Source organism: Eretmochelys imbricata, chromosome 4 (assembly GCF_965152235.1).
Source record: "Eretmochelys imbricata isolate rEreImb1 chromosome 4, rEreImb1.hap1, whole genome shotgun sequence".
NCBI classification, from domain to species: domain Eukaryota; kingdom Metazoa; phylum Chordata; order Testudines; family Cheloniidae; genus Eretmochelys; species Eretmochelys imbricata.
This window is the reverse complement of record NC_135575.1, coordinates 43254245-43270143: the sequence shown is the minus strand read 5'-3', so window position 1 is coordinate 43270143 and position 15899 is coordinate 43254245. Positions and strand designations below refer to the sequence as shown.

The window sequence follows — 15899 nt, the reverse complement described above, 5'->3', positions numbered from 1 at the left end:
GAAAGCTAAGTTTGTAAGCTGTGCCCCCTCCCCAAAGACAAATCTGATTTGCAATTTTTCAACAAAAAGCAATTTAAAATTTTAACTCACCATTGTTGGTGCACTCTTTTCACAGCAATTAACTCCATTGTTTCTACGCAGCTTCTGGGAACTGAATATATTGAAGTTCAGTTTTATAAAATATAATTTTTTGGCTTTTGGATTCCAAAAAATACTTGGTTGTGCAGATTGCACTGAATCTGTTTTAAAGTACTTAAACGGTAGTGCACTGGTTGATGTCTGTTTTTAGGTTCTTCAAACTTTGCTGGTTCCTCTCCCACTACTGCTCCTCCCACCACTGCTTTTCTGTCCACCTCAGCAGTAAGGGCATTGCAGCAGGTACCTGGGATGCAGAACTATCACAGACTGGTCCAAGCAAAAGTGTTTCCCTGATGAACTTATGGTGGACATTCTGGACAGGCTCAGCAAGCAGGTGTAATACTAGAGGGAGAGGGATTCACAACAAGTGGAAAGGCACTGACAGGTCTGCAGAGAGAGAGGGCAAATTTGCAGTGCTCGAGGAGAGGCTTGCGACACAGTCTCTGGAGCAAGAATATCAACTGAAGAAGAAGACGGGGTGTAGCAGAAAGACCTGCTCAAGAGGCTGCTCATGCTTATGGCCACAAGAGTGCTCCCGTACCATGGCCTGGATCCCTTTCACAATAACATGTGCTGCTGATCAGGAACACTCTGGAAATTCCATAGTTGGGTGGCCCGTGCAAATGGGATTTAGCAGCTGGACAGGATAAATCTACCCTGTGCAGGCCTCCATCCTTGTGCAGACTCCCAGTAAGCCTCCACCCCCATGCAGTGGCACCAAGAGCACTCTCGAGGTAGAAGAAAATGCAAAGAAAAGTGGGGAAGAGGGTCAAGGGACATGCAATGGGAAGGGATTGATCTGTTGGCAATGAGTTCACTGTTTGCCCTATTCAGTATTTGATTAATAGACTTTGTTTTATTAATGGTTTTGTGTGTGGGTATGCTAATGTTAGCTGGCCTGCCTGGTGATAGCTTAATATTTTTTTAAAAATTGTATTCAGAATGTTTATTACCATCCTTGCCTCACATCATACAATGTGTATTTCAAATAATAAAGATAAACACATGATAAGGGACAACTGGGAAGTTTTATCCAACATAATTTCTCAATATTTTTCTCTGCCTCAATTCATATTGTAAATCCACAGGTCTTGCCACTCACCTGCCTCCCCAGTTCATAATGAGTCATGTTTTCCATAAGTAGAATGCAAGGCAATCAGCCACACCACACTTCATAATCATTCATATCATCCGTAAGCACAATGCATAGCAACCAACGCCTCTCCCACCAGTTCACAGTCATGTCATCTGTAAGCACCATGTGTGGCAATCAACCCCACCCTCCATTTCATTGCATGATGTGACCGTATCTCATTTACTGTAAATGTTGTACAAGCACTTTCATAAATATATTATTCTTCTTCCGTTGGCCCATGCAAGTCCATAATGTGGGTGCACAGAGCATCCCTGATTTGTGCTGTCTGGGTGCATCCTACCCAAGCTATGATCGGAGCCCCTTCTAGTTGAGTGTACCAGATTAGTAATCCATTACTGTAACAGGCCTATTTAGGGGCAAATGGCTCACCTTTGGCTTCACAAACATTGCCAAGAGCACAGCAGGCCACAATAATGCAGGCAGAATTGATGACCCTGGAATCCAAATTGGTCTGCAGACAGTGCCAGTGGGATTTCAAGCTGCGAAATGCACGTTCAGCACCTGCTGAGAGTGTAATTAAATCTTCCTTCGCAAGACCCTCTGAGATCAGGATATGGTTTCATGAGCCAACGCAAAAGTGGGTATGTCAGAATAACACTGGGGACAGTAGCTCCATTTATGACAATGTCGTTTGGTGGCAATACTGTCCCAGCCTGTCCATGTATGTAGATTCCCAATCATCGGAAAACACTGGCATCATGAACTTTTCCAGTGCAGCCCACATTGGCATCCATAAATCAGCCTCTGTGGTCCACAGGGGCCTATATAATAATGGAGTGGTACCCTTTGCAGTTTATAAACTCAGATGCTGCTAGAGGAGGGCAAACTATGGGCACATACATCCCATCAGTAGCCCTGGTGCAGTTTAGAAATCCCATTCTCTCAAAAGCAGCAATTACTTCTGGGATATTTTGTTTATGCCAGCCACTTTTGGGTAAATCACATGACAGATTGCCTCAGAAACCTCTGCTAGCCCCTTGCTCACAGTTGACTTTCCAACACCAAACTGGTTAGCTATACACCCATAGCAGTCTGGAGTAGCCAGCTCCAGCTGGTTATAGCAACCCACTTCTTGATGACCACCTGTGACGGGGTGTACAGCCTGAAGGGGTGTACAGCCTGAAGGGGTTAAGGTGGCTAGCTGAGCCAAATAATCACCTAATCTGCACCTGAATGGGGAGTCAGGAAGTAATGAAGGGAAATTAAAGAGGAAGCACAGCTGGCCAGGAACAGGCAAGGCCTGTATAAAGTAGAGGGGGACTACAGAGAGAAAGAAGCTCCGGTCATCATAGGCGCCAGCTTCCTTCAGGCCCGGGGGGGTGCTTAACCTCCCCACTCTGCCCCAGGTCCCAGCCTTACCTGCCCTTTTACCCCAAATCCCCACCCCATCTCACCTATTCCCATCCCCGCTCTGCCCCAGGCCCTGCCCCCACCCCTTCTCCCAAGTCCCCATCCCTGTCCTGCCTCTTCACACTCAGTTCCACCCTGTCCCCTGAGCGTGCCCTGTCCCCCCTCCTCCCAGGGCCTCCTGCATGCTGGGAAACAGCTGGGGAGGAGGGGGAGAAGGTGGCTGCCAGTGGGTGCTAAGCACCCGCTGTGACGTTATTGACTTGAACTGCGACCGTATAGAGCATTGTTGCAACCAAGGTCCTGTAGTGGCACCAAATCTTGTATAAAGGGGGTCAAATGAGATGTCTAAGACAAGGTTATGGTTTGCTGATTATGATTATGCTGTCTATATGTGTGTATCATTTTTGTAGTTAAAGTTATGAATATTGGCTCTCTACTGTCTGTATTTCAAACTTATGCTATGCTTCTGGGTGACACCCAGACAAGTTGGTGTCAGCTCTGCCTCACCTGCTTGATGGCCCATTAAGGACCATTAATTGACCCACTGAGAGAAGGCAGACATGCCTTGGGACTCAGCAAGGTATGCAGGGACGTGCCTATGGACAGAACTCTGAGGTTTTTCCAGGCCACGTGATGGTAAGCTTGTCTTTGGAACAAAGAAAGAAAGACAACATGGCAAGAGAATATGAAAAGCTGCTGCAGCTCCTCCATCTTGTCTTCGGTCCTGCCTCTTACCTTTGGAGGGACTTTGCTACACTGAAGCTTTGAACCAAGGACTGAAAGACCCATCCCAGCTGTGGATGTACTCCAGAGACTTGATTTGAACCTGCATTTATTCTACCACTGCTGCAAGCCTGAACCAAGAACTTTGCCATTACTGTGTGTAATTGATTCCATTTAACCAATTCTAGCTCTCATCTGTATCTTTTTCCTTTTATGAATAAACCTTTAGATTGTAGATTCTAAAGGACTGACAACAGTGTGATTTGTGGGTAAGATCTGATTTGTATATTGACCTGGGTCTGGGGCTTGATCCTTTGGGATCGAGAGAACCTTTTTCTTTTCCTGGGGTATTGGTTTTCATAACCATCTGTCCCCATAATGAGTGGCACTGGTGGTGATACTGGGAAACTGGAGTGTCTAAGGGAATTGCTTGTGTGACTTGTGGTTAGCCAGTGGAGTAAAACCAAAGTCCTCTGTGTCTGTCTGGTTTGGTTTGCCTTAGAGGTGGAAAAACCCCAGCCTTGGGCTGTAACTGCCCTGCTTGAAGCAGTTTGTCCTGAATTGGCACTCTCCATTGGGTCCCGCCAGAACCAGCCTCGTTACACCCCCACATTCCCCTCCCCCCTCCCGGGTACTCCAGCCCTGGAGCACCGTGGAGTCGGTGCCTGTGCCTGTCACTGCCAGGGAGAGAAGGCAAGGTAGGAAGTAGCCCAGGGATACAGCAATAAGGGAGAGGACATGCCTGAAGTCAGTCAGGGAATGATTTAACTTCCATCAAAGAGAGCCGGGCAAAGGTCCTGCTCTGCTGTGCTCTGGAGAAGCTGCTCTGCTGCCAGCCAGAAGAAGATTCCCACCTGATATCAAGGCAGGTGTATAGACAGTAAAGGGACACCTTAGGGACTCTCTGAGAGAAAGAGGAAGCATTCTTCTTCTCTTTTCTCTGTTCAGGGAAATGATAGAACCAGGAGGCATGAATAGCCTAGAAACTGCATGCTTAGTTACACCGGAGGAATGTGCTTCTTGCCAGAGACAGAGGGCCAGCCATGTTCTTCAGCCCTCTAAGTCTGCTTGTATAGAACAAAGTGAACTTAAACGAGCTGGAAAAACTCCCTGATGAAGCCCCCTATGTAGGAGGTTTGGTATAAAGCTGGTGGAGGTGGCTCTGTTGCCACCTCTGCCAGCTCCCCCACCTGCTGCTTTCTCTGCTGGAGCTGTGCCCCCCCCGGCATGAGGTGTGTCAAGTGAGGGGAGGCAAGGGAGAGAAGGAAGTGATTCTCTGCGTGTGGAAGGTCTTTTGCCAGCTGTGTCACTTAAAGATGCCCCACCGCAGGTTGGGCAGAGCAGAATCAGGGTGTGGTGATCAGGTCTCTGTCAGTTCCCCCTTTCCACTGGGGTGGAGAGTTAACTGCTTATTTTGGGCCCTTTGGCTAAAGTGGGCCTGCGTTTGGCAACTGTTCCCCTTGAACTAAGCTGAGGAAAGCTCTCACGTTACCTTGCTGTAAACTGGCCAAAGGAGAGAAGCTCCATGATTAAATACAATGTTTTATCTCCCTCTGTTGTGTTTCCTCTTCTCTGCTAGTGGTTGGCACTACAGCCTCAGGCCAACCTTGCAGTGATGGGCTCTGTAAAGAGTGTTGGATGTATTTCCGTAAAAGAACTCAAACTACCATGAGACAGACAAGCTGAGTGGGCAGGAGGCATAAATTATAAATGATTGCTGAGGCAAAAGAGAACATCAATGTCTTATTGGCAAATATGTGATTTTCTTTTTTTCAAAAGAGAGCTGAATAGCAGCCAGCTGAGAAAAGAACTTCAGTCTTGTTAGATGGTCTTTTAATGTTCTCTGTGGTTTTTTTTAAATTCATTTTATAAATCGATTTGGTTATATGAGAATGTGTGACAAAACTATATTGAATTGCTGCTCCCCTGGAGAAAAGATAGATTCTCTAGGTAGGTGTCTGTCTCGTACTCTAGGACCTATGGACAAAAGATAGCCTTTCATGTGTGGACCCCACTGATGTTATTGGCTCACTCCATGGTGGAACTTGGTCCCATATGTGAGTGCGTGCTCTCTGCTTGGCCACTGATGTCAGTTGAAAAACTGGGTTTTGGATCAAGCCCTTCCATTCTAAGCATTTTGTATTTCCAAAAGATGTTGCCTCATAGTGCAGAGTGCTCCTGTACAAATTAAAGATTATTCACTTACTAAAGGTTTCAGAGTAACAGCCGTGTTAGTCTGTATTCGCAAAAAGAAAAGGAGTACTTGTGGCACCTTAGAGACTAACCAATTTATTTTAGCATGAGCTTTCGTGAGCTACAGCTCACTTCATCAGATACATACCGTGGAAACTGCAGCAGACTTTATATATACACAGAGAAGTCACTGAAATGTGCTACAGTATCTCCCAAATGGCACACAAGAGCACTCAATAATTTCAAAAGTAGACAAGTATGGTGCCTTTTATACAGGGTCATCATTTAAAAATTCAATAAGTAACAGTAAGGAGACCAGCCCTCATGCAATACAATAACATTAATACAAAAGAAATGTTGGTATTGGGAGAGCCCTTGGCCAAGGTGACCACATGGACTGCAGGGAGATTGGAATAGTTCAATTTTTAAAGAACTTTTTATGGTAGCTCCTAGAAACTTGCCAAAAATGCATCTCCTAACTTTTTTCTTATAACAAGAGTGAGAACGGCTTTTGTTACATTTTCAACCACTCAGGTAATCAGAATGCATGCCATGTGATTCCAATCATCTGTTGCCATTCCAATCAATTTGGTATGCAAATTAAATTCAGAAGAGGGCTTAAATCTTTTGTTTCAAGTTTCTGTAGGAAAGTGGAGATGCCTTATTTAGCTCACGAGAAGTATCAGTCTAGAGATGTTATGTTTTCCTTGACCGCCATTTTCTTTCCAGTTTCTTTTTAAGTCTTGTTTTTAACACAATTATTTGGCTCATGGACAGTTAGTTGGGTAATTTCATGCAGATGGCCCCAAAGAGACAAGGACTCCATTATCTGTAAGTGTCAGGTGACCAAGACAAGGGCAGAGAAGGCGCCAGGTCTAGGGGTCAGAGCAGACACCAGGAACCAAGGCCTAGGTCTAGGGTCAGAGCCAGAGTCAGTAGTTGGAAGCTGGAGCCAAGAGTCAAGCTAATACCAAAGCCAAACCAGGGTCAAGACAGAGGACAGGAACTGGATATCAGAGCCATGGGTCAATTCAGAGTCCGCAGTCAGAAGCCAGAGCCAAGGGACAAACTGGAAGTAAGGAACTGGAGCAAGCAGGGTAGCAGGCAAGGAGGGACTCAAGGCAAGGGCAGGACAGAGGGAAGGTTGGATGCAAGGCAGGAGCAGCAGGAACCAGGTAACACAGGAGCAGGTGCAGTGGTCAGCATGAACATTGAGCCCCTCCAGCTAATCAGGTGGCATGCCTAATCAGGCAGCGGACTGCGGCCTGCTATATGATGAAGCTGGCCTGGAGACTAGCTCTGCTGCAGGCCCAGATTCTTGACCCTAAGGAAAGGTGAAGGGTCAGGAATTTCTGGAGCCTCATTCCCTACTCCAGGTCTCAGTTAAAGGGGCATGGACAGAGGTGCCCTCTCTTAGTAAGGCATGTTGGAAACTGCTGTAGGTAGGCAAAAACCAAAAGAGATGGGAGTTGGAGGGGGTGTGGATGACAATTATCTAAATTATTTTTCCCACTCTTGGCCAGGTTGGACTGGTTGTCAAATAAACATGAAACTTCCAGTAGAGTATTTACAGTATCACTAAAAATCATAGACTCATTACTCATATTACACTTTCCCTTTATTACCTTAAAAAAGCATAGTACATTGATATCTCTAGAAATCTTGAGTATAATGTTTGCTCAAGTGGACTTATTAAAAATTGCATGATTTAAACGGGAACTATTATATGCCTTAAGTCTGTTTTATAGACTATGAGGAACAACATATGACAGTGTTTTGTTTTTTGCTACAAGTGAAATAGAACAATTTGGGCTTTTCTGTTGTGAATTATTAACATACTAGTTTTCACTCCATTGGCTTCAATGGCATTAATTTTTGCTTTATCCATGTACATCCCGTCCTCGCCCTCTTTGGTAGTCTGATCCAAAGCCCATTGAAGTCAATGAAAACATTCCCTTTGATTCACTGGGATTTGAATCAGGCCCTACATCATTTTGCCTTTAGCTTTCTGACACTAAGATGCTGATTTTTCAAAGACAACCCAGGTTTATGTGGTATAATTTTTACCTGCTTATTTTTTCACTTAGCAACGGTGGTAGGGGTTATTATTATTACTTTACTGAGGAGGTAAATATACCAATTTTGCACAGCAGATATAATGCAACTACAGGAGTGCATGTTATCTCCCATGCTGCACTGGACATAAAGAGGTATTGTTTAGTGACCTATTGGATCAATCTCGTTAAGGATTTGCGGTAGACATTCAAGAAAGTGTAGGAAGAAGTGGTTGATATTTTATTATGAGTCATGGTTGTCATCAGGTTGTCCTTATGTTTCACAGGGGCCTTATCCTGCTGTTTGTAGCCATTCAGTAAAATATCTAGTAGTACAAATCCTTCCCTGCCCAGCAGAACAATGGATAGATGCAACCCAGTGGATCTTCTTCCATGTGGTTCCTGCTGGCCAGGCTAAGACTGCATGTGGATATCTGGGTATTGTACTGTGAGGTACATTTTGCTACTCCTCTGAGCTGTCCCTGATGTACTTGCCATCTGCCTACGTGGGAATTAGGTGCTTTAATAACCTTTGAGGATTATTTGGGCCATATACCCTAACTCTTGACCAACATGCCTTTGGATCTTACTCCTACAACACTGTACTCAAAGGGAATTTGTGCCAGTTGAAATCAATGAGCAGTAGCAAGCCCATGGTGTACAGGCTGGTGCTTAAACTGGGTTTCCATCCTTCCTCATTCCTAGGTGCTGTGATGGCAGCATATCCTGCTGGTCACATTCAGGGAAGTTTCCCCATACCTGTTCCCATCACCACTTTGTACAGCAGAGGGCAGGATTGAGCCTTGGTTTGATTTCTTGGGTTCCCCCCCTTGTTTTCTGCATTTCATCGTTTGTGTAATGTGCGCCTAAACACTTTTTAAACTTAATTTTCAAACAAATCGACTATATAGGGAAAGAAATAATGTTCTCAGTTTCACCCATATGACTTTTTGGCTTTATTGGGACTGCCTCTGGGTTAGGGTTGCAAACTTTCTAATTGCACAAAACTGAACACCCTAGCCGCTCCCCTTTACTGAGGCCCTGCCCCCTATCCCATCCCTTCACCAAGGCCCCCCCCCAGCTCACTACATTCTCCCTCCCTCACTGGCTTGCTCTCCCCCACCCGCACTCACTTGCACTGGGCTTGGGCAGGGCAGGGCAGGGCTGGGGTGTGGGAGGGGTGAGGGTTCCAGTTGGGGGTGCGGGCTCTGGGCTGGGGCTGGGTGGTTTGGGATGCAGGAGAAGGCTCTAGGCGGGGGGTGGGGGGTGGGAGTGGGGGTTGGGATGCAGCAGGGGGTGAGGGCTCTGGGTTGGGGCCAGGGATGAGGTGTTCAGGGTGTGGGAGGGGACTCTGGGCTGGCTGGGGGTGCGGGCTCTGGGGTGGGGCTGGGGGTGCGGGCTTTGGGGTGCAGGAAGGGACTCTGGGTTGAGGGGGAGCTCAGGGCTGGGGCAGCAGGTTGAGGTGCTCGGGCAGCTCCCAGTCAGCGGTGCAGCGGGGCTAAGGCAGGCTGCCTACCAGTCCTGGCACTGTGCTGTGCCCTGGAAGCGACCAGCTGGTCCAGCACTAGTAGGTGGCGGTGGAGGGCAGGAGGCTCCGTGTGCTGCTCTTGCCCACAGGCACTGGCCCCCTCCACCTCCCATTGGCTGGGAACTACCCAATGGAGAGCAGAGTCGGTGCTTGGGGCCCCCGCTCCTAGGAGCTGGACATGCTGGCTGCTTCGGGGGCACAGCGCATTGCCAGAACACATAGGGACTAGCCTGCCTTAGCACCGCTGACCAGACCTTTAATGGCGTGGTCGGTGGTGCTGACCAGAGCCGCCAGGGTCTCTTTTCCACCAGGTGTTCCCGTCGAAAACCGGACACCTGCTCACCCTACTCTGGGTACAGTTTGCAAAAAATCTTTATTAATAATCTAGTAAAGGGAATAGGGCAATTACTGATTAAATTCACAAATTATTCTAGACATGGAAGAATCTAAAATGACATCAGGATTAGAAATATTGGACAGAAAATGACAAGATTCAGTTTGGAAACAGGTTAATATAAGAGAATACATTTGGGAAAGAATAATCCAAACTACAGCTATTATCTTGGGAGATACTTAAAAATCAATACTTCAGAATGACTAAATAATACTAGGCTGCAAATTAAATATACATTTGCGATGAGTTAGAGCAGCAATAAAAAAACAAAGTATGATTGTTTGGGGCCAACTCTACAGAAGCATAATGTCTTGTGGCAGGAATCTCCATGTGAACATTTTGGAATTGGAATATTGCTGACAGTCTTGCTAACAAAATATCTTGACAAATAGGAATAAGGTTAGAAAAGTGCAAAATAGTTAAGGTGTTGATTTATGAGAGAACTTTTAAAAGAGTGAAAAGTGCACAGATTGGCTAAATGGTGCCTAAAAGGACCACCTAAGGCTATGAATATTTTGGAGGATATAAACACTTAGGAGGGAAGAGGATAACTGGGGATATAACTAGAAGTAATGAGATGATCAAGAAAAGGAAAAATTCAGATGAATACCAGGAAAAACTACCTGATAGATAGATGAGACTGCAAAACAACCTCCCAAGGGAAATGATTATATCATGTAACATGGGGTATTTAAAAGTAGACTGAACAAAACCCTAATAAAATAGTAGGGAAGAGTCTTAAATTGTTTTGGAGCTGGGCAAGATGACATAAGAGGTCTTTTTCATCTTTAAATTGTATGAAAGGGGAGAATCTTGAATAGTTCTAAATACAGTATTATAGAAATACAGGGGGCCACATGTGACAAGCACTTGAAAGGAGCTTCCTAGAAGTCTAGGTATTGAAATAAATGTATCGGAGGAAGACAGGTTAGTTTGTTCTTGATATCACTTTATTGACTCCCTGAGCTTATTATTTTAACTAACCTCAATGATTACATACTTTACTTTTTAATCATTACAGGTGCATTTGCTTGCAAGATGGTACCATTTGTTCAATCTGCTGCTATTGTTGCGGAGATTCTCACGATGACCTTCATTGCTGTGGAAAGGCATCAGGGAATTGTGCATCCGTTAAAAATGAAATGGCAGTACACCAACAGAAGAGCTTTCACAATGCTGGGTAAGATCATAGGCAACTCCAGTATTCATATAACACACATCATTGGCAGGTTGAATGATTTTGTTGTGTGTAACTGGTGTGGGAGGTTTGCATAGTAGAGAAAGTATTGATCTGTGCAATGGTACAGATTTACAGCTGAGTCTAGCCATATTACATGAAGCAGCTCAGAAATACTGTCCATGCCATCCCTTGCCTTTCTACTTCACCTCTATCCCCTTTTTTAAAATTAACACCATCCACAACTTTCTCAATCTGCTTGTCTCAAAAGCCGGATTTTGTTTTTTCACAAACTAACACCCTAATGTAAATCAAAGTTAAGTTCCCTGTTCTGCGGAGCATTAAAAAGATGTTTGTTTGTTTGTTTACAGGAATAGTCTGGTTGCTGGCAGTTATTGTTGGGTCACCTATGTGGCATGTACAGCGACTGGAGGTATGGTATGATATATAATGTAATCACACTCTCAGAGGGAGCCCTTGTTTCAGACTTCGCTCTTGCAGGGTCTCAGCAACAAGGCTGAATAAACTCCCAATATTTATGAGAGGTGATAACGCAGAATGTGGTCACAAGCTACTGTAAATGTTGAGTCAGTGTTTCTTATATAGAGCAATTGATTTTGTAATCTGACTTTCTGGGCCCGCATTGTAAAAAGAGAAAATGGAGACACACTTTTAATATTGTCACTGGCAAAGGATTGTGTGCAATTTTGGAAAGCCTTTACTTCAGGGTATGGGCCGAATTTGGCACCTGGGGCATTTGGATTGCCTCCCTGTAACCTTGTGATGGCTTTCCATACTACAGTGCCTACTTGTAGTTGTGCTTCTCTCCCTATCTTGAAGATGAAGAATTGCATCTGTGCCTTGCACTGCACCTTCCCATTGCTTTTTATCAGCAATGACACAAAATAGCTTGGGACTTTGAAAATGAATATCTTTACGTGACATGGCATGTTCCTATAAATATTTTTCCATAGCTATTACATTTTAAGCAACGGTTACTCCATTCAAAACCTTCATTAACTGTTAGAAGCAGCTATTCGGGAGTCTGGATTTTTAAAAAATCCTTTAAAAAGTGTAACTTGGCATATTGGTGTTGGAGAAAGGGTCACAGTAGTCTATACAGACGAGCTATGTACTCTTGGTTACAAGCTGTGTGTGTGTGGACAGTTATTTTTTCGGAAATCCTTGTTTGTTGGCTGACAAGACAAATTTGTTCTGTAATTGATTTAAGTTTGAGAAGTTTTCAGTCAGCCTCCATAATTACAACTGTACAACTGTGTACAGATACTTGCATTTATGCATGCAAACCAAAGCCCTGACCCTGCAGTCTGATCCACCTGGGCAGATGCCCTGCACCAGTGCAGGGTCGGGCTGACTTCAGTAGGATTCTGTGTGCGTGGTAGGGGGAGCGGGCTGCTTATGTGGATTTAGTTGCAGGATCAGGGCCCAGATCACATGGTTAAATATGCAGCTGTACCTTTTGTTCACATGAAAATGGATGTGCCGACCAAATTGGCATTTAAATTATATATATATTAAAAAATGCCAGGGTTAAACAATGTTTTTAGATATGTTTGGCTTTTTTTAGCCTTCCAAGAAGCTTTTGATAAATTACCTCAAATGAGGTTATTTATCAAAAGTCTCTTGGAAGGCTAAATAAATTGGCTGCACTGTTTCTCTTTCATCCACTATTTAGTTCTGTGTTTTATATTTGTCATTAACTTATTGATTTGTATTAACTATTAATATTACTACTACTTATTAATGTTACTTTAGCCACTTTAAAAGTGTGATACGTGCTATTGAAAAACAGTCCTTGCCCCAACCCCAGTTGTAGAGAAAAATTAAAATAATACATTTGGGGCAGGCTGATGCTTCCTTTGTGGTAATGTAAATCAACCTGACTTTGACCAGTGGTACACAGAGAGCCAGTGTACCTGATCCACAGAAAACATGAGCCCACTACAGCCCTAGCTAGAAAACACTGTATCTTTTTAGCTCAAGCTGTACAGACTCATGTTTGGCTCTGGAGGACCCCAGTTCAATTCCTGTTGTATTGGCCAAGATGGCCAGCACAACCTTAAAACAGCCCAAACCGCACATTGTTTCAGCACATCTTAGCAGCTGCCTCCAGGAGAAACTGACACTGCCCTCCCCAGCATAAACCCTGAAGGAGGGTGTCAGTTAAAACACCTCTTGCTCTTCCTGGAGGGCAATCCCTTCGCTGCAGAGAGGAAGTACAGTTTTTACCCTGCATAAACTATGGTGAATGCAACCCTTTACATGGAAAATGCATTAGAAGAATAGTCTCACTAGAAAGGTGTCTCTACTGAATTCCTGCTATAAAGCAAGGGGCTTTAGAACATGTGACACTCTTCATAGTTAGGGACCTTATTAAAGTGACTCATTTCTATTTCATTTGTTATAGATTAAATATGATTTTCTGTATGAAAAAGAGTATGTTTGCTGCTTGGAAGAGTGGACCAGTGCTGTTCACCAAAAGATATATACCACCTTCATTCTTGTCATACTCTTCCTTCTTCCACTGATGCTGATGCTTCTGTTGTACAGTAAGATTGGTTATGAACTCTGGATTAAGAAACGAGTGGGAGATGCTTCAGTTCTTCAAACCATTCATGGGAATGAAATGTCTAAAATATCAAGGTTTGTAATGTAAAACCAAAGAATTAGAACTTTCAGTCTTGAAAAGCAAATCTGGGGACTGGAAAGAAGAAAAGTTACGGACAAGATTTTCAAAAGTGACTAATGACTAGGACCCTACCAAATTCACCTCCATTTTGGTCAATTTCACAGGCACAGGATTTTTAAAATTGTAAATTTCATTATTTCAGCTATTTAAATCTGAAATTTCTCTGTGTTACAATTGTAGGGGTCCTGACCCAAAAAGGAGTTGTGGGGGGTAACAAGGTTATTGTAGGGGGGGTTGCTACCCTTACTTCTGTGCTGCTGGCGGCGCTGCCTTCAGAGCTGGGCGGCTGGAAAGCAGCAGCTGCTGGCCGGGAGCCCAGCTCTGAAGGCAGAGCCACTGCCAGCAGCAGCACAGAAGTAAGGTGGGATGGTATGGGTTTGCCACCCTTACTTCTGCGCTGCTTCTGGTGGGGCGCTGCCTTCAGAGCTGGGCGCTCTTCAGCTGCCCAGCCCTAAAGGCAACGTAGAAGTAAGAGTGGCAATACCGTGATGCCCCTAACATAACCTTGCGATCCCCTTGCAACTCCCTTTTGGGTCAGGACTCCCAATTTAAGAAACACTGGTCTCCCCCTTGAAATCTGTATTGTATAGAGTAAAGGCACACAATAGACCAGATTCCATGGGGGGAGACCAGATTTCGTGGTCTGTGACGTTTTTTTCATGGCTGTGAATTTGATAGGGCCCTACTAATGACTTGATATTTGGTGCCCAATTTGAGACAAAGGGCCTGATTTTCAAATAGTGCTAAGCACCCAATCTGAAAATTGAACCCTTTTCAGGTGTGCCACATTGTGCACCTAAAATTTACACTTTTAAAAATGCAGGTCATGAGTTGGGAGGAAGAAGCAGTTCCTGAGGCAGATTGGGAGTGATCAAATGCAGTTCCTTTTAGAATCCACCTGGAATAAGATCAATAATATCAAAAGTTTTCTAAGGTGAGTTCATTATTTGTGTGTCTATAACCACTGTTCTATCAGCCTTTTAAAAATAAAAGTAGTATATTAAAAAAGAATCGGAACTTACCTGAAAACTAATTTGATACATTTTAGTTGGGCAGTTTCTAAAAACTCAGTCTTTTTCTGCCTCATGAGACCATCCAGATGGAAACTTTGTGTTTGAAATGCAATTTAAAAAATGAATAATTAAGAAGTAGGCATCAAAATGGTATCGTTATTTACACTTCTTTGTAATTTAGTGTAGCAATTATCCTACTTTATATATTACACTGTAGTTTTTCTTTAATTTGGCAAGTTTGTTTCCTGGTGTGATGGCAACTTCTAGCAATACATGCACAGAAAACAGGATAGTACCACATTAAATACTGAATCCAAGGAGAATAATAAGTAGCAGCTTAAAGAGAAAAGATTGCTCAATCAAGTGGCTAACATCAATCACAATGAGGATGAGGATGACAATGAAGTTGCAAAACTGAATGAAATAGTAATGTACCATGCTTGTAAAGTGTGTGCCAAACCCCAGCTAGTGACTCCTCCACGTAGAGGATAAGGTTCTACTACTTCTGTCCGCCAACAGAGTTGCCACTTTAGCTCAAGTGATAGAAATTTATATTGGGTTCGTAACACCTGGCGGTAATAATGTTTTATGGGAGTTCATGAATAATGATGATTCCAGGCATACTCTGAGCCTGCAAAGTGTTTTGGTGAAAGCAGGGCATGTACCCCTAACAGATGGTGCAGACCCCATTCCTCCAAACACTATCCTGTAGGAGCAAAAATTATTAGGCAATGAGGTTCCATCCAGCTCCTTATCCATGTTGGACACTGACAGAGTAATGAGACATTACAGACACAGTCAATATTCCAGGTCCCAGGAAAAGATCCTTGCTTTTTGATATATCATGGATTTTTGAGAAGTTTCTCCATCTCTAGGTATCAGAATTAGACTTGCTTGAACAGCTATAACAACAAAATTGATTTTTAAAATACAATATTCTCTACATTGCTTACCATAACTTAAATACTTACCTTTTACATTAAAAGTGTTAAGTAAAAGCTGTTAAATTATTAAATACCACATACTTACATATATGTCTGAAACAGCTACATAGAATGATCCGTCCATGTTTTTAATATATCATGTCGTGTCTGGGCACCTTAACTTCAGCCCCAAACAGAAACTTTGGGCCAAGATTTTCAACAGTGACTCATGTTTTGGGTACCTGTGACCCAGGAGCCCTTCTATCACCAAAATATATTTTGTTTTCCTTTGGGTTGGCTGGGGCATAGGGCCCACAGTATCCATTGCCACCTTAAGAAATGCCTCCTTGATCACAGGTAAGGGCCGAATGGGAGTTTTTTGAGACCCTGCAGGTCCTTGGACTTTGGACATAAATCACAAGACCTGCAATAGTCTCCCATCTCATATCTGGCCAATAAAAGTTCCTTTTCAACCTTTCATAAATCTTCCGAGTCCCCAAGTGACCTGCAAAAGGACAGTTGTGGGGTAATGTCATTAGC

The 15899-nt window shown here is 43.9% G+C and overlaps 1 protein-coding gene across 1 annotated transcript in view; it reads left to right on the top strand.

Annotated features, from left to right (window-relative positions):
* QRFPR (pyroglutamylated RFamide peptide receptor) overlaps window positions 1–15899 on the top strand; it is a 52036-nt gene that overhangs the window by 25804 nt on the left and 10333 nt on the right. Inside the window, exons 2-4 of the mRNA XM_077814426.1 lie at window positions 10558–10716; window positions 11085–11146; window positions 13142–13377. Of these exons, the coding sequence (XP_077670552.1) occupies window positions 10558–10716; window positions 11085–11146; window positions 13142–13377 (457 nt within the window). The remainder of the gene's footprint in view (window positions 1–10557; window positions 10717–11084; window positions 11147–13141; window positions 13378–15899) is intronic.